Here is a 25,753-nt window from a genome sequence, read left to right on the forward strand (position 1 = left end):
ATAATAAAGCTGCTGCATCTGTTATTTCAAAGCAGGGACATGAATATGAATGAGAAAACCCTTCACAAGCTACAGGAAGGATGAGCAACCTTTAAGATGAATAGAAAGGTGCATGTTTTGGCATTTTACACTTTGAGATTTACATCCAGAATTGGGTCATTCCAACACACAGCCACACCTACTGCTGTCCACCATAGCACTGTATCCCCCGTGACCCTGTCAAACCGACTGTGCGTTTGAGTGTGTGAATAATGCATGTGCGCCAACCGCAGGGAGAGAGACTGGGAGGAGAAATGTAGGGCACGGTGATGCTAAGACCGACACACACACACACACACACACACACACACACACACACACACTGACGACACACACCTAAGACCAGTTTGCGATAGAACAAACTGTACCGTCTGCATAATAAAATAAAATACACTCACAACCCCAAAGATACACACACACACACACACACACACACACACAATAGAGAGCTCCCTTCCATGTAATTAAATATTATGGTAACCCAAACAAACACACACTCATAGATGAATGCAGGCTCACACGCCCTCTTCTGCAGTATCATCTGTGACTCAACTCTGCCTCCTAGTGGTATATTTGACACAATGCAGGATTCATCCAGGTGAAATAATCTTTCTCCAGGGTTTTGGCCTCATACATGCATTTATTCAGGCCAAATGTACGTAGACACTGCAAACTGTTGCAAAAACAAGAAAAAATCCCAGTGGGCCAGTGAAGGTTTTGTCGTGAGATTATTTAAGTGATGCTGACAGCTACATTAATGCTAGAGAAAAAGGCAGGCTAAGATTAGAGAAGTTAGTAGAGGAGCTAGACAATAGACTATAGTTTGATTAAATGATGGTTGGGAGAAGGGTCTTTAGAACCCACAGTACAATGGGTATTACGGGTTTCATTTGATAGTATTCGTTTAGTACCAAGAACTTCATTCTGTTCTGTTTTGTTTTATTGCTCAAAAAATATGTCCACAAAGTATCATCAAACAGCATCAGTGTTTGCCTTTAACAGTTGTAAAGTAACGTGGGAAATCAAATAAACATCTCTGTGGATTGTAACTCAGTAAATCAAAAAACAAAGACGAAGTTGGAAGGTTTTTAACACCAAAAGGTATCAAAAGAAGCTGGTGATGATACTAGTAATCACATAATAGTCTAACATACAAATAATTAAGAGTTTGCAGCATTCATGAATACGAAACCTACCTGTGCGTGGAAGATGGAGAGGGACTTTGCCGTGTGTAGCGGGATGAGAACCCGGACCAGGAACTGCTTGTGTTCAGCCTTCAGGGGCAGGGCGAAGCCATTTATGATGCTGCAGAGGAGAGGAGAGGAACGTTAGAGTCACACCCAAATACCACATTTACATTTGCTTTCCTCCTGGCTACAACAACAAGGTGATGTTGTTTTTCATTTCTGACACACTGTCTGCCTTTTTTATATGGAACACTCAAAAAATGAAGAATAATCCTTTAAAATGCTACTAAAATAAGAAAAAAAAGTCTCATCCCAGATTCCCAAAACCTCAAGGTGATATGATCAAATTGCTTTTTTATGACCATGAATATGTCGAATCAATTTACATTTCTTACATTGAGGCAATCAATAGCATCACATATTACCTCTAAAACGCATTAGCAGGCAACAGCATTTGCATGCAAGGTGTAGTCTATTCTTGTACTATGTTCGTTTACAATTGACTGGACATATACAGGTATGCATGGTCTGTTCTGTTTTTTTTTCCGACAATATACACCGACAGAAATAGCGGACTTTGGAGGGAAAACCATGAGCTGTGGGGAACTGAACTTGGAAGGATTCACTCTGCTGTGAGCGATGTGTCAGTTTGCATGGACTATTTATCTGTTTGTCCCTGCATCAGTCAGTCTACCTCTCTCTCTCTCTCTCTCTCTCTCTCCCTCGGTTTTCTAATTGCACCTTTGTTTAGTACAACATTCCTTCAATAACAGCTCCCTCCCGCTGTTCCTCTAATCCTACTTTCTGCCCCCCTCTCACCCTTTTTCTGAATACCACTGTGTTCTTCCTCTCTCTCTCTCTCTCTCTCTCTCTCTCTCTCTCTCTCTCTCTGTACACTGCAACCTCTCTCGCCCATCTCTCTCTCCCTGTCTCAGTGTGTGGGAGGAGCTATAAATACCTCTGTTACCAGCAACATGAATGCAAACCTCTCTCTCTCCTCTCCTGCTCTCCCTCCTCCTTCCTCCACCTCTGACTCACCGCTCCCTCGCTCATCCCTTCCCCTGGTTTATCAAACCCTCAAAAGTCAATAGTCCCCCTTTGACGTCACTCCATCGGGTGAAAAGGTGGATATGGATTGGAAGAATTTAGTGGGAACCTCTTTAAAATGACCAGAGAAACAACAGTATCAAGTTTGCTGAGCCAGTATTCAGACAAACAACTCCAGTATCTCTAAATGTATTTTGAACCCAGCACTCTTTTCAACTTCCTTCCTTGTTCAACATCAATAAAGATTATTTAAAGGCCCTCCTGGCTTATCAATCTCGAATAATTAAACAAAGACAGGGGGAACAAGCTAGCCTTTGATATAAATAAATATTCATTGACAGGAATACTGGTTTGTTTGTTTGCGTTCGGATTTCTCATCCTCCATATTCTATTGATTATTCTCTTTCTCCTTCCATCTCTCCATGTCTTATGTCTATTTACACAACAGAAGAACAGTATATAACACATCTTAAATAGGAGTTATATTTCCTTGCTTTCTTTCCAAAAGGGTTACTACAATATTTATTTTGTGTTATCGTGTAGCCTACTTTAGCATAACAAGTAACAAGTCCACTACACTGCAGAGCCGGCTCTGAGAGGAGCAAAAATACTTTGTGTTCACACTGGGGTCATCCCTATGTTCACACAGACCTTTGGTCCCACTGCCCGATGGTCCCAAAGCCCTATGTTTCCTGAAAATGGGCGATTAGGTTCAGGCATCACAGCTGGGTGGTTAGGGTTAGGGTAAGGGGACAGGGAGAGGTTAGAAAAGGAGTGACACACACACAATCTCACACACAGAAATACTATTCTCTATTATATTGTTGGATTACTTAGAAACATTTGGGACCAATGGGCAGTGGGAACATAGACACGCTCCTGTCATACTGACTAGCCGACAGTTAGCAAACACTTGCTCTTCACTCTATAATGCTTTTGTATAAATAAAAGCTCAGGCAAATCCAGCAGTGTTTTTAATGTTATGTGCGTCAGCAGAAATCTTTTAAGGGCATTTCTGCCTTAATAGTGTAGAATAAAGCACAATAGATTCTAGCCACGAGAACATCCTTGATATACAAAGGCATCAGACAAAGCTTTCAAGTGCACAGACCCAGAAACTAACTTCTCTTACTAAGCTTTACAAGGCCACACTCTACCCACCTACACAGCTAACTGCTGTAGCTTGGTCGTGGTGTGAGCCTGAATTATTACTCAGCATCATAGGTAAAGGTTGAGTCAGCAATTCTGGAGAATGCTTGTGGTCTTTTTCTTCAGCGCACACTACGGACAGGTATCAGATCATACAGAGATATTCACTGATTTTGACATAAAGTGTTTTTGACAAGCCTTCTTCAGAATTACTGACTCACTGTTAGCGCCAACAGGCAGCTGGTTAATTCAGACCAGACCGTTGAGAAGAAAAACCAGCTAAGCTAACAATGCTAACACCGGCTCCAAACTTGATGTTATTTAAAAACATGAGCTCAGCCTAGCTTGTTAGCCTGTTTACATATGTATAAAAGAAAGCTTAAGAGGTGTTGGTAGGCATATTTTTTTCAAAGACCAGCCGTTCCCCTTCTTCAAATGTTTATGCTAAACTAAGCCAGCCACTTCCTGTCTCCAGCTCAGTAGGCCTAATGCACGGACATGAGGTCACCAATAAGAAAGCGAGTGTGTTTCCCAAAATGTTGAACTATTCCTTTATACGTAATTTTGCATCCAGAGGGAGTGAGGGGAACAATGTGGATAACGTCACCGATCTTGTTTGTATTCATCCTCCATTTTCTCTCTCCCATTCTCTCTCTCTTGATTACGGTCATCTCTCCGTTCTCGTTGCTATTGATTTGTGTGCGAGTGCAAGGCAGAGAGCAAGCCTTGTTTGTTTATCAGTTTGGCTTCCTTCCTTCCTTCCTTGCTCTCTCTCTTCATTTCCATCTTCCTCATATTTCTCTTACTGGCATCAGAGACAGAATGTTTACTCATTCCCTACCCCTCCCAATCATCGTCCATACATAACACACATTTCACAGGCTTTACACACAGTTTTTTCAGCATTTACCCGATAAAAAAAAGAGGGATAACGATACATGAAAAATAAATGAATATGTTTTTTTGTGTGGAGCTGTTGCATTAGTGGTAATGCTTTGTTGCCGTTCTTCGTAGTTGTTTAATTCACTGGGTTTAACCAGCTGTCTCATGCATAGCAGCAGCTGGCCGAGTGCATTTTGTTTCTGTGTGTGTGTGTGTGTGTGTGTGTGTGTGTGTGTGTGTGTGTGTGTGTGTGTGTTCACAATCAACTCTAAATGCATTCATCTGGCCATGATACACTACAAAGTATGAGTTCCTGAGCAGCTCCAACAGTGTGTTTTGGTGAATTGGGATACAAACCTGCCGAGGATTTCCAGGAGCTCCGCCACTCCGTTGAAGTGCTCAGTTTCATATATGAACCTGCAGATCAGAAAAAAAACACACACACACACACAGTGACTTGTTATGACACGTAGATAAAGCAAAAGTTCTTGGTTTAAAGCTATAGTGTGTAACTTTTTCTTATAAATGAATGACGGTTAAATTCAAGCCATTGCCAGACGAGTTCACAGAAAGTTGATTAAGCCTATCAGCTCCAAAAAACTCTCTCTGTTTTTCTCTGTATGGACATAGAGCAAAGGGAATAAAATCCATGCGCGATCACTGAAAGCCGACCTCATTTAGGTGTGCCAACAGTGTTGTTGTTATTACCCAGAATTCACCAAAGAGGCAGGAGTTAAGGACTGGAATTGTAGAAATGGTAAAACATCTTCCGTTAACTTCCTGTAAAGTTATCCTTGCATAAAACCTACAGGCCTCCCTGCCTTTCCCTATGGGGTTGATCCAGGCCCGGCCCTGGGCATAGGCAGTATAGGCAAATGCTAGGGGCGCATCCATCCGCAGGGGGCGCCGCTAAAAAAGAAAAAAAAAGAAAAAGGGCTACCAAAACTTTTTTTTTTTTTTTTTTACTAATACTGTTAATACCATAATTTCAAAATATGAGTTAAGCTTAAAATATGACAATTACTGAGGATAGACAAACTATTAAAAAAAATGAAGCGACCCCCCCCCCCCCTCCTCCGATAGACTCTTCCAGATTTCTGGCGATCAGCCAGGTATCTGAACGTAACTTCACCGGTCGGAACCGGAAGAAAAGAGGACAAGCTCTCTCGTGCCAAGGTTAGACTGAAAAGGAAAAGAAGAGGAGGAAAAACGTGACAAAGACAGAGGTAGGCCTACAGTGACGTTAATGTGATGAATGAATAGTGTGCTGCATTGTTTTAGCCGTTGTAGGAGCAGTGTGTTAACTTGCTAGCTTACTTTTGGAAGATGGGTAACGTTACTCCCAGCTTAAATTCATCAGATACATTTAGAAAGATTTTTCAGGTAGCCTACATACGTCATAACTTGCCAAAGTTTGCACTGCTTGTAATGGTTATTAAAAAGCTATTCCTTTTCCACTATAATTAATGGTTGTCAACCTTTGGTTTGTTGTGTTAGTTTACATCAGTGTTAAAAGTGCACAGTATAATAGCTGTTAATATTGCATAGCCTACCTGAGGCAAGTCAAGTTTATTTGTGAGGCACTTTTCAACACAAGGTAAATCAAAGTGCTATACATAAAGCCATGAGATATCATCAGAAGGCTTTATTCTGATTTAATAAAAAGCAGGAGCAAACTTTTCCGTTTGATTGTACCTTACCTATAGCTTTCCATTAGTTACTGCTTCTCTTCACTCTGGTTGGATGCTAAACTGCATTTAATTTTAATTACAATAGTTTAATCTAATCTAATTTCCATTTTAAAGCTTTTCACCATGTATCAATATAAATAATGTAACAACATGTATACTTCTCTTCTCTCTTCAGGTTTTCATTTGAAATACTTTGAGCCACCTGTCCTGCAGACATCTTCTCCACCTTAGCACAGCCCAGTGATGCAGCATGAGGAATAAAGGCTTCACCAATAGACCCAAAGGCAAGAGTAGTCAGGCTGTAGCAAGGTGAGGTGAGCTTGTTGAGATATGAAGATGAGGTCTTAACATCTAAATGTAGACAGCTCTCTGTTGGAATCAAGTTAAATAGCAGTACAAACCAGAGGTCTCTGTCATTTAATTTTGGAATATAGCTTTTGTGTGGAATTATATTCAATGCAAAGTTATGATGTATTTAAACTATACTTGTAATAGATTATAATTTTTAATTTTAACGTCTGCATCTTTCTGTGCATTTTTTAATGTTATGTCACTTGTTTTGTAATATGGTTTTTATTTTCTGGGTTATTTTCTATCTAAAATAAAATGAAATGTCAAAGACAAAGCTATCCAGTTCTGTGTGAGTGTATGAACAGTGGTGGACCTGACTGCAATGCAATGGGGGGCGCCAGCTAAAATCTTGCCTAGGGCGCCAAATTGGTCAGGGCCGGCCCTGGGTTGATCAATAGCATAACGAACTGTGTCTGAAATACAACCCAATGGAAACCTCTGTGAAGAATAACAAGTATGCAGATTATTTCTTATACTGTATATTTTTGGCTGTAAAACAGTGATGATAGCAGTTAACTGGGACAAGTGTGGTGCAGTATTGCAGCTCTCTGCTGCTGTGAAATATATGGCAAACAAATCATCTGCGCTTGGCGAAGGGAAAAGATGAAACATGATTGAACATCAGAGCAGCCTTGTTAGTCGGAGCTGTTTAACCAACCGTTTGAGGGGGATTGTGTCAATGCACAATGACTTAACTCACATGATAGATGCAAGATGGCTGGTCCATTGACTGTTATGAGAGCAAATGTGCACGGTCACGTTTGTGCACGCCCTGGGTCTGCTGGCTTGCATGTGTGACAGAAGCTACTTTAACTGAGCCAGAAAATACAACATGCAGCCTTTTGTGCTTTCTTTTTTTTTGGTTCAAACCTTGTTCAAATTATCAAAAATCAGGACGTTTCTACTTATTTCCCACTATCCTTTCCGTTCGTACAATACTGATAGCTTGGCTTAAAGAATCCAGGAAATGAATGCCCCTCATAAAAAATAAAATACGCATTAGCACCAACACAAAAGTCCTTGTGTGTGTTGTGAAATGATCATGATGTGTTCCAGTGACGCACCCAGCTAAACAAAAATGCATTACACTGGTCGTAAACACAGCTGTTCTCCCTGCTGATGGTCTTCGATGGCTAATGTTTGATTTTTTTTATGTTTAAGTTCCATAAATGGCACCTTTAGAATCCTGTGCATTAAGTCATGGTGGAAGGCAGCGTATACCTGAGGAAGATGTTGTTGATCTGTTTGCGGATGTAGGCTCGGAGGCCCAGTAGTTTTCCATAGACACGGTGCAGGATGGTCTTAAGGTACTCCCTCTCCCTGGGGTCCTCGCTGTCAAACAGCTCCAGGAGCTGTGCGCACACGTGATAATTACACACACACACAAACACAGTATGCTCTTAATATGGTTACTATGTAAGTATGAAGACATTCTACAGACTGGATTTTCTCTCAAACCCCCTCAATCCTACACCCAAAGCTTAATTTTAAACAAATTTTTTAACTACTTTCAACCATAATAAACCTTCAGTAATCCCTAAACATACAATGGCTCCTAAGGGACATAAAGACCTTCAAAATAGTCTCTGGAGTGCCTGCCTCATTTCTTTCTGTTGTGAGAACATTTCACGGCGATGGAATTATATTTTTTACCATCTCCAAAGAGAAAATTAATATTACATGAAGTGTTTTCTCCTCATCAATTTTTAGTAGTAAGTAAAGCTGATTATTGAACGTACAGTTACAGTTGTGGAAGGAGAAGAAATGTGAAGTCTTTAAGTCTTCTTTTTTTCTATTTGCCTCAACCCAGATAACAAAGTGAGAGAGCATTCGGGCAGGGATAAGTTCTTCAAAGCAGTTTCAAAGAGGGGCTTCTTTTATTCATACCTTTCCATAAATCAGATATTTTAGAAACATCTAAGGGCTCTTGATTTGACCAACTGAGGATAAAGAGAGACAAGGTTACCTGCAGGACAAACTTCTGGTCGACGTAGCGTTTTGCCATGGAGGGCTGGAAGTCCGGGCTCTCCAGGAAACGCAGAAAGAACTCGTATCCCAGCTTATGGACGCACAAACAGCAAGTGGTTAGATTTCAAACAGTGTGTCTGCGTTTGTCTCCTATTTAATTAGGTTCACATTTTGGGAATTATTCTCTCTTTTTTTTTTTTTAGACAGAACCTGCCCAGCTATTTTCTCCTGTGTGTAGCTAGCTAAGCTAACAGGTTGCTTGGAGAGAATGGTATTGATCTTCTCCTCGAAACCACAAGGCAATATCATAGCTCCAAATGGCAGCAAGAGGGGACTCCTTTGAAACAGCTGAGCTTTAAGAACCCAGGAATAGTAAGAGGTGACATCAGAAAACTTCACTTGTGCACCGCATGCTCAAGTTTAATGAAAGTAACAATTTATACAAAAAAAGGTCAATAAGTGAGAAAGGGAAAAAGATTTGGACCTCTTGCTTTTGACTAATCTCTTCCTGATGGTGCAGAAGTGACTGTACACCCCCTCCAAATGTCATCTGGTCTATTTAAGGAATGTGAAGTTCTTATTTGTCATAGAGCTCCATTTTGTGATTCAGGCTGATAAAATAGGTACACAAATTTTTGCTTTAAACAGCAGATTTAAGTGATTTGAAGCACCTCAGGTTCAGGTACACTATGCGTCATGTGCAAATAAGCTGAACATTGCATTTACAGCAACGCCAGGTGGGAGTTGTGTGCATTATGGCACTGTCCGCCCTCCCAAATATAGCATACAATATATAGGAGGCTGTTAGGACACTGCATTGTGTTTGACTTTCATAACAAACAAGACAGCTTCCCCACACCTTTTTTTTCGGGCGAAAAAGGACAAAGGTAACACACTTTGCTGAACATTCCATATCTAAGAGAAACTGGAAACTTTTCTTCCCCTTCGTGAACTCATGAAAATGGTCAGATTATGGTCAGAATTATACCACGACAACAACATGACTTTTGTGAATGTGTGACGCACCTGCAGATGCGGCCAGGAGGCTTCGAGTGTCGGCTCATCTTCCTCAGGGTCGAACTCTGGATTCTCGCTTGGCGGGAGAGTCCGGAAGATATTTACAGAGATCTGGAAAAGGAGAAGCAGATTTTGAGATCAGGAAGAACTAAAGGATATACACTACATTCCTGTTAATGTTGCCTGGATGATTGAAAGAAAACAGAGGAAAGTAACAGTTGTGATTTCCCCCAAAAAAATAGGTCTAGGTCCAGGATGATTAGTTGTTGTTTCATAAAGATTTAAATATACAAGAATTTTATAGGATTTAAAGCACACTTAGATGGGTTTCTATTAGCTACATCAAGCAAATAAAATTGCTCAAATAGTAGTGTTAGGTGGGGGTCAGTGAAGAAGCTGTTGCATCAGGGGGAAATAATATCCTGTTTTGTATTTTTACATATATTGTCGGCCATATTTGATGCTGTTCCTAGCGTGTGTTTGAGGACTAATATGCAACCTTACTGCAGGCTGCATCATGATTTATTCAACGGACATTTACTGCATGAAGTAGATCACAACAAGAAAATGTGGTATATCCCAAAGCCCCAGTTCAGCATTATTTGATTTTATTTTCTTAAGCTTTTCCTTCTCTCCATGCCTATTTTTCATTTGTATTAGTACAATTTCTCACTGGAGGGTGATATGGGCTCCTTTTACATGCACATGCAAACCTGACTTGGATTTCAATCTAGAGCTCATCCATAATGCTATAGTAGACAACAGGCATAAGGAACATTCTTCAAGGTTTTGCTTACTGTTACTACAACTATCCTTGTGGTGTGTATTAGCAATGCTATCATTGGCCATGGATGACAATGTTGGTCCAACTGTCAGTTAGTTGGTCCACCACTTATGTGCTACAAATGTTAGCATGCTTACACGCTGGATGGATATGGTGACCGTGGTAAACATTACACCTGCTTTGTGTCCGCATGTTAACGTTGTCATTGTAAGGGTTTTAGCATGCTAATGTTAGCATTAAGCTCAGTGCACTGCCGTCTGAGAACGGCCAGCAGGGCTGAGGAAAAATATAATGCTTAAAAATATTAGGAGCCCTAACTAACACAATTAGCCAAACTTTCTAGGCCTAATCCTGTTCTTTAACCTATGCACTTATTAGCAACTTCAATTATGGAGCTGAAGCTGCTTCCTTGGGAGCCACACATTAAAGCTTTACGTCCACATTCCTTTGATCCCGTCCTCTGTCCTATCAGCATTTTCACATCATGTGGGTATAGCTCTATAACATAATCTATATCCTCTAGTGGCTTTACCTTCTTGCCTCAATCCCCCTTCTTCCTCTCCTCCTTTCTCCATCCCTGTGGACCTTTTGGTGCTGTGTGATTGGTGTCCAAACACTTTCCACCACACTGTCTTTCTTGTCCCTCACTTTTTTTCTATCTCACCATATGTGCAGTCCGTGGCTACTGTTGCAAATTTTTTCTCTCTCCTTTCCTTTCCTCCCCTTTATCTTTGTATCCCTCTCTACCTCTACCCTGTCTTCCTCCATAGCTCCTCAGCTGGGTATCACACTGACCTCCTTCATCCATCCTTTCATCTTCCTTTCTTAGGCTGAAATCCCAATTCTCTTTTTTGGCCCTACCTCTATACCCTTGGCCCTATCACTTGCCATTCGAAAGACAGTTACAACAGCAGCGACCCCCTCTAAAACCTGTCATTTGTTGGCTGTTAAAGTTTTAAACATCTGTTCAGATGAGAACTTAGTGAGAGCAACACGTAAGCATGTTTTATATCACAGAACTGCGTGTTTAAGCGGACCGACCGGTCCTCTACCGGGCTGAGGTGTACTCGATGTGGGCACGGAGCCCCCTCTCCTAGGGCAGAGCTGAGTCTATTTAGTCTGTAGTGTAGAATTTCCAGGTAATGCAAATGATGAGAATGTTGCCTGTGAAATATTGGATAATATGGATATAATATTTGTTAATCCACCATGGTCATTGTTCTTCACTGTCTGAGCCCAAGATTCCACTTTTGGTATTTGGATACTTAGCATTCTATCCCTCTACAAGTCCATTATTATTTCAACCCCTAACCCTCCCTGCCCTCCTACCATCTTGATAGCCTCGGGGTACAGAGGCTCTATGAGGACTCCTCTGCTCGTGGCCACGCTCTCCACCAGCTCATTGAGAGCAGCACGTTTGATCTCTTTCCCCTTCAGGTCGGCAACACAGTCCAGGAAGTCAAACAGCACGCAGCACTGCTGCAGCTTCTTACAGAACAGGTCATGTAACTCTGTAACCGGGGCATCTGGGTGATAGAGAGGTAGGGAGAGAGTAAGAGAAAGAGAGAGAAGCAAAATGTTAGAAATGAAGGTTAAAGGACACAAAAACAAAAGAGAATGCAGGTCAGCCAAATTCATTGGCTTCCCTGAAAGGAGCTTTGTGTTTGTTGTGAGCGTTGGAGTATGCGAGATGTTTTCCACAGGCTACACCTTCTCACAAAGGGTAATGAGGTAAAGAGAGCAGACTACTACTCCACAAACACATTTTGCACACACCCACACACACACCTTCCTCCAGAGGGCTGTGCTGTGTCTCAGTCCTATTACCTGTCAGATTTGTTCTCCAGACCTGTTCGTCACAATGAAACCATCTGCCTGCTGCCGGCCTTCAGATTAAAAACCCTGTACGGGCAAAAACAGCACTCTTCACTGAGGTAGAGAGAGTGGCTGATAACCGTGGATAAGCGAACACATGCGGTGAGTTTTAGATTGATTCTATGGGCCTGAAGGGGTGTTAAACTTAGCAGCTCAGCCTGCTAAGAATTATTGCAAAAAAAAGTTGACAGTACCAAGCTTTGACAGCAGCCGAAAGGGAACGCTTGGTTCTCTTTCAAAGCAACTAGATGATTGATGACTCAATAACTAAAAATAGCAGTGAAGTATTGTTATTGTAGATTCCTATACAAGATTATAAGTGAGATGTATGTGAGGTTCGGTCTGAATAATAATGTGGTGGTCTACACTGAGATAAATTATAAAATACACATCAATCAATCTAGAACAATTCTTCTATTCGCAAAAAGGCTTTTGGGGGATTTCCATCACACCTTTACAGACGCTCCAGAATATAATAGTACATTTATCACATGATAAATTAGACATTTGTCATCTCTGCTTCTCCCCATTAGACACTATTAGTGCCGTATTTTATACTGTTTTATAAAGCCTACCCACTGTTAACTTCTACTGATTGATAAGAGCATCTTCTGTATGCAAGGCTGTACTTCCCAACAGTGCCTTAAGCTAACATCATCACGCCAACATGCTGCACAGCAATGCTAGCATCATTATGTTAAGTGGCTATATTTGTCACCATATAGCCATCTTAGTTTAGCGTGTTGGCATGCATACATTGTTAATTAACACTTCACACAAATTTCCACTGTGGCTCAAGGGATTGTCAGTTTTGTCTTGGACAAAATTATTGACGTGATAGTAGCGCTATAGAAAAAGTTAAGGGATAATCAAAGTCTTTAAAGTCAACCAACAGATCCCTAGAATCATACTACTGCTGCAGCTGAAAAGAAAAATCTCATTATGTATGATTACTTTTACTAAACTCACAAGCTTGTTACTTACTAAGCTGTCAGTGTTGCCTTAATGAAAGTGACCCAATGACCCAAAATTCTGACTGCTGCAAAGCTCAGGGTGCCATGCTACGCAGGGAAAAAAAACTATGATACCACCAACCCAAGGATAATAGTGGGCCTGGCTTGGCCCCTTTATAGGTCTGTACTGGTTGAAAAGTGTTCTTAGTTTTGAACAAAGAATCTCCCTCAGTGCGAAGAAAACAATGCAGCTTTACCGATGGCTGGGAGGCCGTCTAGACTTGACTGAGCAGTTAGAAAGAGGATGATCCCAGGCACACACACACACACACACACACACACACACACACACAGTTACACAGCGGGATCAGATTAGATTTAACCCTTCTTAACCTCGAGGTGGGAAACCTGGGTCAAAAGGAGGGTTAAGAGAGGGGGCAGACTGGAACTCTTCTAGACCCAGACCCCCTCACTTCTTGTGGACACACCAGGACCATCTGCTCCCTTTGGCACAGAGCTTCCCAACAGTGGACAAGGAGTACCCTTTGCTTGATATGCAGAAGCTCCAATACCTCTTAAATGAGTTGAAAATGGCATATTAAGTCACACTCATACACTCAATGGTGGTGTGACGAATATATGCATTCACCAGAGGATTTATTTGAGGTCTAACACATATCAAAACTACCAAGTTGCTGTTTGAAGGCCGAGGTTAGGGACATGGAAACAAAACTTAAATGTGGGATTATCTTCATTTCTGATTCATGTACTATGGATAACACTAAATTTAAATAACTGCATACTGCATTACGATTGACTTTTATTCTGGCAAACTTCTGTGAACTTTTCCTTTTAAGATATGTAGGTGATTGCGTGTATAAAGGGTTATAATACCGGGACTGCTTCTTAGTTTTGGTCGATTCAACGTTCATCACGTGATATGCAAAAACCATCTCTGTCACCTTGCTTTATGCCCCACTACACCTAGGCTTCGTTCAATAGCCATACTTCCCTGCTATTTAGTATGGTAGAAAAAAGATTTGGGATGTCCCAATACATGTGGTCACATACATGTGGAAAAATACCTGTAACTTTTAGTTTTGAAATCAGTATGCCTTTTGTGGCGATTCTGACCCCACAAGCCACTGCACACCGGAAGTGACGTCGCCTTGACTGAGCCTCCGAGTGTAAACAACCAGCAATGCCACGGATATACAAGCAAGAGGCAAGTTCAAGACGCAATGTTATGATGAAATACATTTGTAAAAGTATGTCCCAATTGTATGCCTTCTGCCTGCAGTGCTAACTACATACTTTTTATGATCAGCTCTAGTATGTAGAATAGTAAAAAGAAAGAGTATGCGATTTGGAACGCAGGGCTGGTGTTGACATCTGCTATGGACTTCACATTATTCCTGAGTCGCAGTCATTTCTCAGTGACTGGACAAATGCGCCACGGCTTATTTTACGCACTGTTTTTTTCTGACTGTTTGTGATGGGGGAAAACAAGTGTGAAATGATAAAGAGGGTGACATTTTTCTCTCTTACTTCGCTTCAAGAGCTGTTGTGAGTGTGACTGTGCCAGGCAACCACAAACCCCCCTGGTATAAGTGCTTCTTGGCTGCAGCTTATAGGCCTTTTTATCCTCCTGACCCTTCATCGCTCTCCAACCTCTTCTCTAGAGTGGCATCTTTCCATTCGCATCTTTTCTCTCTCTCCATCCTTCTCTTCTGATTCTTCACAGCCTCCCCACATTTCTCTCTCTCTCTCTCACTCCTTTCCCTCCCTCCATCCTATCCTCCCTCTGTAGACAGACTGTGAAGGTGAAATCTAATCCATTTTTAATGGAGAGTAATTGTATGAAGATGTGCCGCGCGGGGACTGAGAAAAGAGAAGAGAGCGAGGCGAAAAGACGAAGTGAAAGGGAGAGAAATAAAGTGTGTGTGTGTGTGTGTGTGTGTGTGTGTGTGTGTGTGTGTGTGTGTGTGTGTGTGCGTGCGTGCGTGCGTGTGTGTTTGGGTGAGCAAGGGCAACAAGACAAGAGGTGAGAAAAGGAGAGGGAGGACGTAAAGGAATGAAGAGACTGGGCTGGACATGGGATGTGAGAGTGAGTGTGGGAGAGAAAGAAAAAGTGTAGCGAGATGACAGGCACAGACAGAACCACAGTACATACGGCCACCAGTACTACCACACTGTCTATTCTCATGTCACGTAAAGGTAGACATTTTTTTAATATTCAGAAAAATGTATCCCCGAAGTAACAAACAGTGCACAATGAGGGCACTAGCGAGTTAAAAATGAGCGGAGAGAAATTTTCGTTTTCCTGGTGGCTGTGTGCTATAATTAGGTCAAGCAGGTCGCTACAGACCTCATTCATTCAAAGCAGCTTTTAATACCATGTCAGGGTGTGATTAGAATATTAACTAAGACCTTAATCACACAGCGAGGGAGACATTTATGACTGTGCTATTTCCATGTTTCTGATATGTGTGCTGCACTGAATAGGAGACAAGCAGAGCTGTGGTTATAAAGATCCCAAATGCTAAATAAACCAATAGTTAGCCTACATTGTGCTTCTTTGTTTATTTCATCTTTCTTACAGTCAGACTGTGTCGACGCGGCACACCGTTACCTAATAACATTACCGCAGTTATAAAAGCATGTTAAAACAAACTGTCAGTAAGGCTTACACAGCACACACTGTTTTTTTTAAGGAAAAAGCAACTGCACCCTCATTTATTTTTCAAACAGCATGCTATCATTGCTAATAAGAAATACATCAAGCTTTGTATTGCTGTTCTTTTGTGTCTCTTTCTGCTCTTCTTCATGTGACCGTGATAGATAGAGGATCTTTTCAAAGTGCACATGCCCCAGGAATTATTCATTTAGCAGAAATTCATCTCCGGGCTCTGTAGTTCCACTCTGCTCTAAACGTAGCGTTTTAGCATCTTTCAGCTAGTTGTTTTGTTCTTACACACAATATTACACTGTTTTGATTCACCCTCACGGCTCTCTTCGTCCACTTTTCAAGATACAGGCCACTATTTTTAGTTTATTTTTAAATAAAAGAGCCAGCTGGTGAACACAGTGGACAGCACTCAGCAGCTAAAGTCCCAGATATTTCTCCAATGATTACTTACAAATAGAGGAAAAAGTAGATTTGAATTACATTGGGAAATCATCTTTAAAGTGTGTTTGTGTGCATTAAAGCTGGGGTGGGTAACTTTTTCACTTTAATATTTGGCAAAAAATGTCATATTAGCCATTCAGCTATATGTAGGTGAAGTGGTCTGAGAATATCTACTCATCACTTTGCTCTCCCCTGCCTCTGTGTGCCGCCCCCATAAAATAAATCTGCACCAATAACACTTCTTCACACTGTTCAAATTTAAGTTTTTTTATCATAAGCATTAGTCAAACAGTAGTAGTACATTTGTTGGGGACTATTTAAGGTCGCGGATTAACACACATTGGGTGCTCAAGCAAGTATCTGCAGCAGGGTGATGTTTTTCAGATTGAGTCAAAATAAACTACATTACCCATGTTCATTGGAAATGTAGGAACATGTCACCCAGTGTTCCAGTGCAGCTCACTGTTGTGTTCACCGTGAAAAAGATGCATCAGGCTTTGACCAAACAGAAATGATTGTGAGTATGATTGGTTCCATTTTGGCTTTGGTCTTTTCATAGGGTGTGGTGACAGTTAGAAAAATAGGGAGTATGCGTTCAGAGGTACTGTATCCTTTGAATACACATACATGAGGATGATGGAGAGAAAAAAAAGACGAGTTGAACCACAGAAAGAGGGGGGAAAGGACAGTGTGTGATAGGGAAGATTGTGGGCGCGAGAGAAGGTACAGGGGTAGGTGAGTTTGGCAATAACAAAAAAAGGAGCGGTAATGTATAAGACAGAGCAGTGCAAAGCAACCCGCAAAACAGCGATGAAAAAAACACAAACACACAGCTGCACACATCTAAATATAGTGCTGCTGGAGAGAGAGAGAGAGAGAGCGAGAGAGAGAGAGAGAGAGAGAGAGAGAGAGACAGAGGAGGAGGAGAGGGAGAATCTGGGGAGGAGAGGGGAGGGTTAAAAGATGACATCATCCCCTTCATCCTCCCTCCTGATTCTCTCTCTCTCTCTCTCATCTCTCCATCACTAGGTACCTCCCTTCTTTTCCCTCCCTCCATCCCCCCCACCTCCATCTCTACCCATCAATCTCTCCAAGGCTTTTTTCCCTTTCTCCGTTTTCAAATGAGGGAGTACAGCTCTAGCCCCTAAATAACAGTTATTCTGTTTTTTGTGTGTGTGTGTGTGTGTGTGTGTGTGTGTGTGTGTGTGTGTGTGTGTGTGTGTGTGTGTGTGTGTGTGTGTGTGTGTGTGTGTGTGTGTGTGTGTGTGTGTGTGTGTGCGCGCGTGTGTGTACGCATGTGCGTGCATGTGTGACGGAGAGAGATGGAAAGAGGAGGGCAGCTTCTGGTTTTAGCTTCCACCCAAGCCGCCTCTGCACCTCTGTCATTAAGCACACACGTACGTACACACACACACGCATACACACACACACTCTCTCGCTCATCCTCAATGCACACATACAGTGACGCATGAAGGAGGAGAGGACGGGGAGGGGGAAGATGGGAGAAAAGAGACAGGATGAGATAGAGGCATATATAATAGTTATAAATAGGAGAAGGGAGCTACAGCAGCAGCCATCAAAAGTGAGACACCATGCTGCAGGGTGTCTGTCGGGGCAGTAGAAATATCACCTTAAAGGGTTTAAGTGATGAGCATTAAGTCCATCTCTGAATAATCTAATCCCCCTAATAAGACATCCTCGAACATGACAAACGGGTGCGGCACATTATCCATTTCCCTGCTTCTAAACATTGATTGGAAAAGGAAAGATGAGGAGGGATGTTGTCACGTGGGATTGAATACCCCTCCTCCCCACCTTCCCCCCCCACCTCCCCCCCCCCCCCCCACCCGTCATCCATCTTCAGGTGTTTTTTTTTCAAGAACACATCAGGAGAGTAAATAGCTATTTACCTGACAAGGAAGAACAGGACAAATCATCCCGCTGCTTTAAATGAGAGCAGGAAATACTCGGAAAGTGCCACTTGGTGACAGTACGGAGAATAGGTAATGAGCATGTAACATGTAAATAGAGTGTATGTACAGACTAATGCATGTAACATGTAAATAGAGTGTATGTACAGACTAATGCCAGAAACAGGGAGAGTGTAAAATGAACACATTTGCAGACATGTTTGTGTTCTCTCGTCAGAGGACGTTGTGTTTTGACTCTTTTCAGGTAACCTGTCTGTTTGGGAGACAGACTTGTATTTTAAGAATGGTTTGACTGTTTTAATGGTTATAGTATGGAAGAAATCAGATCAAATGACAGTCATGGTGTTTTGTCGTGTTTCATTTTCTCAATGTTGATGGAAGTGCACAGCCAAAGAATAATAGAGACAAACTTATTATCCTTTTTATAGAGCATTCTATCATCTTTCAGCAAAAAAAGTTACAAGGATGGTGTCCTTGGATTCGGTTTTGATGGAGGTTTGTGCTCAATGGCACACTATCCTTTTTATCTCTTGAGCTTACACTATGAAAGTCTGAGCTTAAACAAGTCATTATTAGGTCCATTGGGGCTGTCCTTAAAATTGTGCAAAAATTCAGCTAAATTCTGCAGAATCTTTGATCATTAACAATTTTTATAAACTGAAGTTTTTCTTTCTAAATTCAAACTACCAACGGCTAAGGAGAAACTCGTTAATTTTTAAACACGAAAGTGTATCTGAAGGCCTTTACTTTACAGCAGCATTGTTTTATAAGGGGCAGAGGATTTCAAAACGCGGCACAAAGTCTTAATGCGCTGTATTCAATTCAGACAGAAAAGTCCCTTTCCCTCTCTAACAAAGGCAGGGGGAGAAGGCTAAGTCATGGAAAAAGATTAAGTGGTACACTAAGCCCATCTTTATATAATCCAATGACACTAATAATACACATTCCCAGCACACGGCATAATGAACAGAGACCTGTGTGTGGGTGTTATGGGCTGGGGTTCATGCCTGTATGATCTGTTGGCTGTAATTTGCTTTGTTGCTTACTCAGCCTATACTCAGCTGAATTGCTATCAATAAATAGGTTTCTCAGGCACAGTCCAAATTCTCTCTGTCCGCTGAATGACTGGCAGGGATTTTTAGAGATTAAAAAAAAATTCTCCTCCGACAGCAATATTTGCCCTGAAAAAATGTAAACACGAATTTGTGACAGTAGGCAAACAAATATTGCAGACGGTTATCCCAGCTGGAGATACATGCTTAACATTTGATCAGCAGCTTTGTAATCCTGACTTGTTGAATAATAATCCGTTGGTTTGCTGTGAGTCACATACATCATCAGGCACAGTGCTTTCCACATTGCCACTGCTCCTCTTCACACACCAGGATACGTGACAAATAAAAAATTTAAAATAAATCTCACATTCGATTAAGCCCTTTGACAAAAGCCGGCTGTGAATCATTGCAAACAGTTTACTATCTAATCCCGTCTAAAACAAATCTCCTTTGACAACTTCCTTCAGGATTGACACACGTCTTATTTCCCTCGTTTACTCTGCTAAACACGGCCTCAGAACCAAAAGATCATCTTTAAGGGTGGAGTCAGTGATTCTGGAGAAAGCTTGTTGTCAGAATGACTTTTTTGTCAAAATGAGTGAATATCTCCTCATGCTGTACGTAAAAGAAAATCTGGTGTTAGTACCCAGCCTAGAATCTGTAAACTGTTATGTGAAACAACTGGTGCCAACCGTAGCACGCAGCATTCATCGTTTACAGAGCCTGGGCTGGCTATTCACAGTGGATTAATTTTTCATTGCACACACAGTACGGACAGGACTCATGAGGAGATATTCACTAATTTTGACAAAAATATATACAGTATGTTGACAACAAGCATTGTCCAGGATCCCTGACTCCACCTTTAACAGTGAGAAGCCCCACAATGGTGATTCCATCAAAGAGCTTATTTGCCCTTGCATCAACTCATTCCTTTTACAATCAACTCTCTTCTTGGGTGACACAGCAGTTTTTGTGGGTTATTGCATTGCTTGGCGTTTCATTACATCCTCTCCCCTGCAATATCCTATGCCTTTTTTTCCCTTTTCTTTTATATCTGGCCTTCTCTCCTCCAGCTGTCAACTTAATGTTCAGTCATTTCCTTTTTCCTCATCCACTCCGTTTCTTTCATCACCCCATCACCCTCCACCGTCACTTTTCATCCCCCACTCTCACTCCTAATTGATCTGAGAGCAGCAGAGAGCAAAAGACTACTCCGTGCCTTCTGTAACCCAATACCAGTCCCATCCAGCTGGCCTCTCCCTTACCACCCCCCCCCCCCACACACACACACACACACACACACACACACACACACACACACACACACGGATACGGATTTCAGTGATTGTGTCTAAATTACTCATTGTCAATGTTGTTTTCTTATGGGGAGCCTTGACAGTAGGCTAAAAGGGAAAATGTAATTAAATCCACTCTAAAATTTTAAATAATGTGTCAATTCAATGAAGTACAAGTTCAGAAAAGAAAGTCAGAAGTTTGTTTTGCATTTCCCCTTCACAAGAGTTTTTATTTATTTATTCATAAGCATAACTTGCTGCAATTTGTTTGTTTTTTGGGGGTGAGGGGGGTTTAAGGCTGGTGCAGCAAGTCCTTAGATTGATATTCTTCCCTTGTACTATTATTTTTTATAAGGTGGTCTTAAAGCTCCCATATTATACACTTTTCAGTTCTATTATACACCATATTATATGGTCTTAGTGGTCCCTAATAAGTTTTTCTTCAATTGTTTGCTGAAAAAAACTTTCAGATAATGTATTGTACTATGTTGATGTTCAGCTAATCTCACAATGGCCTATTTTTTAAAAAGAGCTGCAGCTCCCCTCGTAAATATACAATCTTTGAGCTCCCCCCGCCCCCTGTCCGGAAGCGAAGCCAGATACGCCTCGCCCTCTGTCTGTTTGTAAACAATGATGACGTATAGCCTGTTAGCACAGTTAGGTTTAGCCTACCCATGAGAAGAACCAAGTCTAGTGCTAGTAACGCACTTTGAACAGTTTGACATGACCTATCCTTGTCTACATGAAAGACTATGTTCATACAGATGCACTGACAGCCACACGCTAATGGAAACGGCATGTTCACAATAAAAATGCTGCAAAAGATGGTGGCTACTGTGAAGCTAGCTCGGGAGCTAGCTGCTAACAATACCACTAAAATCAGTGAAAAAATGATCTTCAAAGTCAGACTTCTTCAGTATACATTCCAATCCTTTGTCCTATTAAAAACGAGGCATTTCCAGACTAGTGTGGGGAATAGAAATATGTTTTTATGAGCAAAAGCTGAATGCTTGTCCCAAAGCTAATAGCTATACACCAGTCAGGCAAAAATACCAATAAAAACATTTATTTCAGTTTGAAAAAAAGCACAAGTAGCTTCCTATCCGTTGTGTTATTAAAAACGAGGCTGCTGTGGTTAAAGGGATAGTTCAGGATTTTGGACATAGGGCCTGATTCCCAAGTTAGCCTGAGTGTTATTTATCATTGGAGACAGTTTTCAACACATTTCATTCAGTCCTTCTAGTTGCAGAGTTGGCTCGTGCTAGGCTAGCGCACGGGATTGGGGTCAAGCAGAGCTGCTACTAAAACAGTCTTACCCACTCCACAGTACACCTGAGGCTAATCAATTATAACGCTAGACTATCGATGTAAATGTCTGTGTTGATAGAATCATTTTAGAAATAAAAACAACCTCGCATTGCATGAATTATCGCATTTTGAGGGACTACTTTCTCAGCCGAAGCGGAATTTTACTTTGCTATGTAACCGAATCACTACAGCAGAAAGTAAACAGAGCAGCGTGGGACAGAAACTGAAACGAACGACTAGGCAACATGGTGCGTCAGTGTGCATTCAGGAATTGTACAAATAAACCCTACAGATGGACACCACAAGGTTTCCACAAATTTCCAGTGCGAGATCCAGAAAGGACGCAACTGTGGCTTGTTGCTGCTGGCTTGGACATCAATACACCGGCGGAAACTGTTCGCGAACGGTGTATTTGTAGCGATAATTTCAGACCGGACGACTTCGAGAAAACCCGCAATAAGAAATCCCTGAAAACTAATGCTGTGCCATATCCGTCTTTTCAGATGCACCAACAGCCACTGATGAACAGGTAATAACTTTTGGAAGGCTACACTAGCTAATAAAGCTTGCCCCTTTCATAATATAGCCTACTGATAGATTGATGATGACGTGCATTTTGGAGAGTGACAACGTTAGCTAATGGTATAGCTACAGGTACCTGGCGGGGCTAATTGCAAACTCCCGTTGTTCTGTCCCGGTCCTCTACTGCAGCTCCAGCGGGGGCTGTCTGTCTCTATAGACGCTCTTTCTCTTTCTGCCCTTTGCGCATCCATCTCTCTCAGTTCTTCATCAGTGTATTCCGGCTCGTACAGGTACGGTTCGACAACAAATTCCTCATAATCACTTTAAAAGCAGACGCATCGCTCAGTCCTCCAAACGTGGCCATATCTTGTTTATTGAATAGGCTAATAAAATTCCTTCGTGCACTGTAGCGGCAGGTGAAATACCTATTATAGATCCGGTAACCTAGGTATCAGTCCGCCGATGCCGCATAAACACTGCTGCTGAGACACACCAAGTCTCTCAAAATGCAATATGCAAGGTTGTTTTTATTTCTAAAATGATTCTATCAACACAGACATTTACATCTGTAGTCTAGCGTTATAATTGATTAGCCTCGGGTGTACTGTGGAGTGGGTGAGACTGTTTTAGTAGCAGCTCTGCTTGACCCCAATCCCGTGCGCTAGCCTAGCACGAGCCAACTCTGCAACTAGAAGGACTGAATGAAATGTGTTGAAAACTGTCTCCACTGATAAATAACACTCAGGCTAACTTGGGAATCAGGCCCTATGTCCAAAATCCTGAACTATCCCTTGTGGTTAAGATAAATTAGTGGATTATGCAACATTCATCATGTTTTGCCGTACTACAGGCATCTTGTCGCTTAGCAACAAGCAAACAACATGGGGGTGAAGGAATATTTTTCGAGAGGATCTCGGGGCCGTGGACCAATAAGAAATAGGGGGGTGGACTGCACAGTGGAAGCTTCTGGCTTTCCAGTTTTTGACGTCAGAAACGGGGAGAATTCTGGAGTATATTGGGTGGAGAGGTGGAGAGTTTCAGAAAAGGGGAGAGTGAGAAAAGGAGAGAGCTTTCTTTTTTTGATACTTTGGCAGTCTGTAGGCACACCGTAGACCCATAATTATGTTCAAAAACATCGGAATAGTGCATTTGCACAATATGGGAGCTTTAAAGATTTCCTGACGCACATGGCATGTTCTCCTTCTAATCCCTTCATTGTTCGCTGTGAGAATGGCCCATTTTTGGAGTTCATTATGAAACGAGCAGCAGTATATTTGTGTTCCTTCTCAGACAGCAGTGGGAGCATTTCAAATGCATTTGCTATCAGTCCATAGAAACAAAAGGCTTGCAGGAAGCAAGCTTTGAACTACAACATCCAGTGGGCTGATAGCAGAATCAGACAAATGTTTTGATGCAATACTGCAAGACACCCTGGTTTGCATAACGATTGACTACCTGCTGTTTTGCAATAGGGTTCATTATTTCTGAGAGTATAGGCAGATGAACTGATCCCTCACATCACTACTACCTATGTGTCACACTACATTTAATTCTTCCTGTGATCTCACTGTGGTTCTACTCACCATCTTTTTCTGTGTGCATCAAAGCCTGAATCGATTACATTGTCTGTAGTGCTCATTGTATATCTTCAGGGAGTTTTGCTGCTTTTAGAGATGCTTAAATGCTACCGCCTACCAGCAAGATGGGTTTTGATGCAGGTGCAGGAGATTTAAATTGCACTTAGACATGGTGGTGCTAGGTTGCATGCTGAAAGATGTTTGCATGAAAAAATCTGAGTATAAATTACTTGATGCGAGTGCTTTCTTATAAAAAAAAATTCTATTGAGCTGTTTCAAGGATTCAGCACCCAAGTAGTCGAGGTGAGCGTGTTGATTGATAATCAAAACAGCAATTAGGCCTGCTGCTGCATTCACTTGGTGTTGGAGATAATAGTAAACAACCAGGTATCAATGTTTGATGAGAGGGAATCCAACACCACAGTTGACTGTAAGAAACAGTTCTGGTCAAAAAAAGTAATAATTGAAATTCACTTGCATTTCATCTATCTTTGAAATCTCTATCTCTTTCATTTTATCTGCTGTTGTTTATACCAGATTTATTTTTCCTTTTAAATAGGATGACAATATAGCACAGTTTGTAACACAGTTTACAGGAATGGTTTGAGAATGATCATTTTGTGAATTCCAAATACATACATACATCTTTGCTAATGCCCTCCTTTTCAAATGTAGAAAATAAGGCACATTAGGCCAAGATGGGCAGGAAGACTGTTTTCTATTTTTGCATTTCCTCTCTGAGCTCCTGCTGAGGGATAGCTGCTGGCAGCCACACTGTTCCCCTAGATCTCAAGATAGAGCAGACAATGTCCCATGATCGCCCTGCGCACGTACAAACGATTTACACATTCAGAAACACACACCCCCGGCCTTAATAAACACTCAGCGGCTAAAAAAAAACTTCCTTGTGATTTCATCCTGCATAGTAAAACCCACAAACGTCAGATCTATACCTAAACTACATACATTTCCATGCTTCACACTATTCTATTGGTAATTACATTTCTATGCACAATAATATTTCTACCTTTCGTTGAGGCTGTCTTACTCACAGTGACGACGGTTCTATTTGCAGTGATATAATTACATTTCAGTTCCTACTCCTACGGATCGTTGTTGTTAATATTTCAACACAAACAGCGACGATGATGCGTCTACTTTGACGCCGCGGTGGTAGTAATGTCACGTGTTTACCTGCCGTCGTGACATTGACATACAATGACGGTTTGTTTTCTATCCACACCGAAGACATGTTTCATCCCTCAAGTGGTTATACTTTTTTCACAGACCCAATAGCATCGGGCGGAATGTGTGTTTTCGTCTGGATGACTAATCCTTGGTGTTAAGTCGAATCACAATGCAGGCCTAGTGGTCTAGCAAAAGCTGATCACATTCTGATTGCCGAGCATGCTGTGTGCATACATGAAGAACGTGTACTATCATGTGTTTTGCATTCAAAAGATAAGATTGAGCTGCTTTTTTTTTTATTTTTTTTTTTTTTTGAACACCCAGTGTAGGGAGGGAGCAGCAGAGGAAGTCTACAAAATAGTCACAGAGGTATTTGAAACTGAGCATATCTCAAGGTCAACAGTGGGGAATCCATTACTGACATGCCAAGTGGAAGGATCATCTACTATTGATTCTTGTATTCTTGTGTTTAAGAAAAAAATAAATTTGAATCACTTTTGTGAAAAATGTCTCTGGTGTCTAAAGACAAAAGTGTTAAAAATAAGTTTGTTATTCTGCTGACTAGATGCTGGCAATGTGACCTTAGTCTGGTTAGCCTGCCAGCGACAGCACAACACCCGTGACCAAGAGCTCGACTAATGTTGGTGTCCCCAGGGGAGAGCATCTCGGCTGTGGAGGAGGGCTGAGAGCTAGCAGCCTGCTCTCTGGTGAGACAGAGAGAGCTGCAGTGTAACTGAAGACACCAAGGAGGCTAAAGACCAACTCAATAATCACTTCTGATAAATCTGACTCAAGTAACAT

General features: G+C 41.6%; 1 protein-coding gene across 1 annotated transcript in view; it reads right to left on the reverse strand.

The window, feature by feature from the left end:
* Positions 1 to 25,753, reverse strand: part of ppp2r5b (protein phosphatase 2, regulatory subunit B', beta) — a gene marked incomplete at its 3' end in the record, with an annotated part of 37,730 nt that overhangs the window by 5,958 nt on the left and 6,019 nt on the right. The window contains exons 2-7 of the mRNA XM_080052302.1: positions 11,445 to 11,641; positions 9,341 to 9,442; positions 8,313 to 8,405; positions 7,568 to 7,698; positions 4,662 to 4,721; positions 1,236 to 1,344 (exon numbers count right to left, since the gene is read on the reverse strand). Of these exons, the coding sequence (XP_079908428.1) occupies positions 1,236 to 1,344; positions 4,662 to 4,721; positions 7,568 to 7,698; positions 8,313 to 8,405; positions 9,341 to 9,442; positions 11,445 to 11,641 (692 nt within the window). The remainder of the gene's footprint in view (positions 1 to 1,235; positions 1,345 to 4,661; positions 4,722 to 7,567; positions 7,699 to 8,312; positions 8,406 to 9,340; positions 9,443 to 11,444; positions 11,642 to 25,753) is intronic.

This window comes from Ammodytes marinus (genome assembly GCF_949987685.1).
Source record: "Ammodytes marinus genome assembly, chromosome: 23".
Taxonomy (NCBI): Eukaryota; Metazoa; Chordata; class Actinopteri; order Uranoscopiformes; family Ammodytidae; genus Ammodytes; species Ammodytes marinus.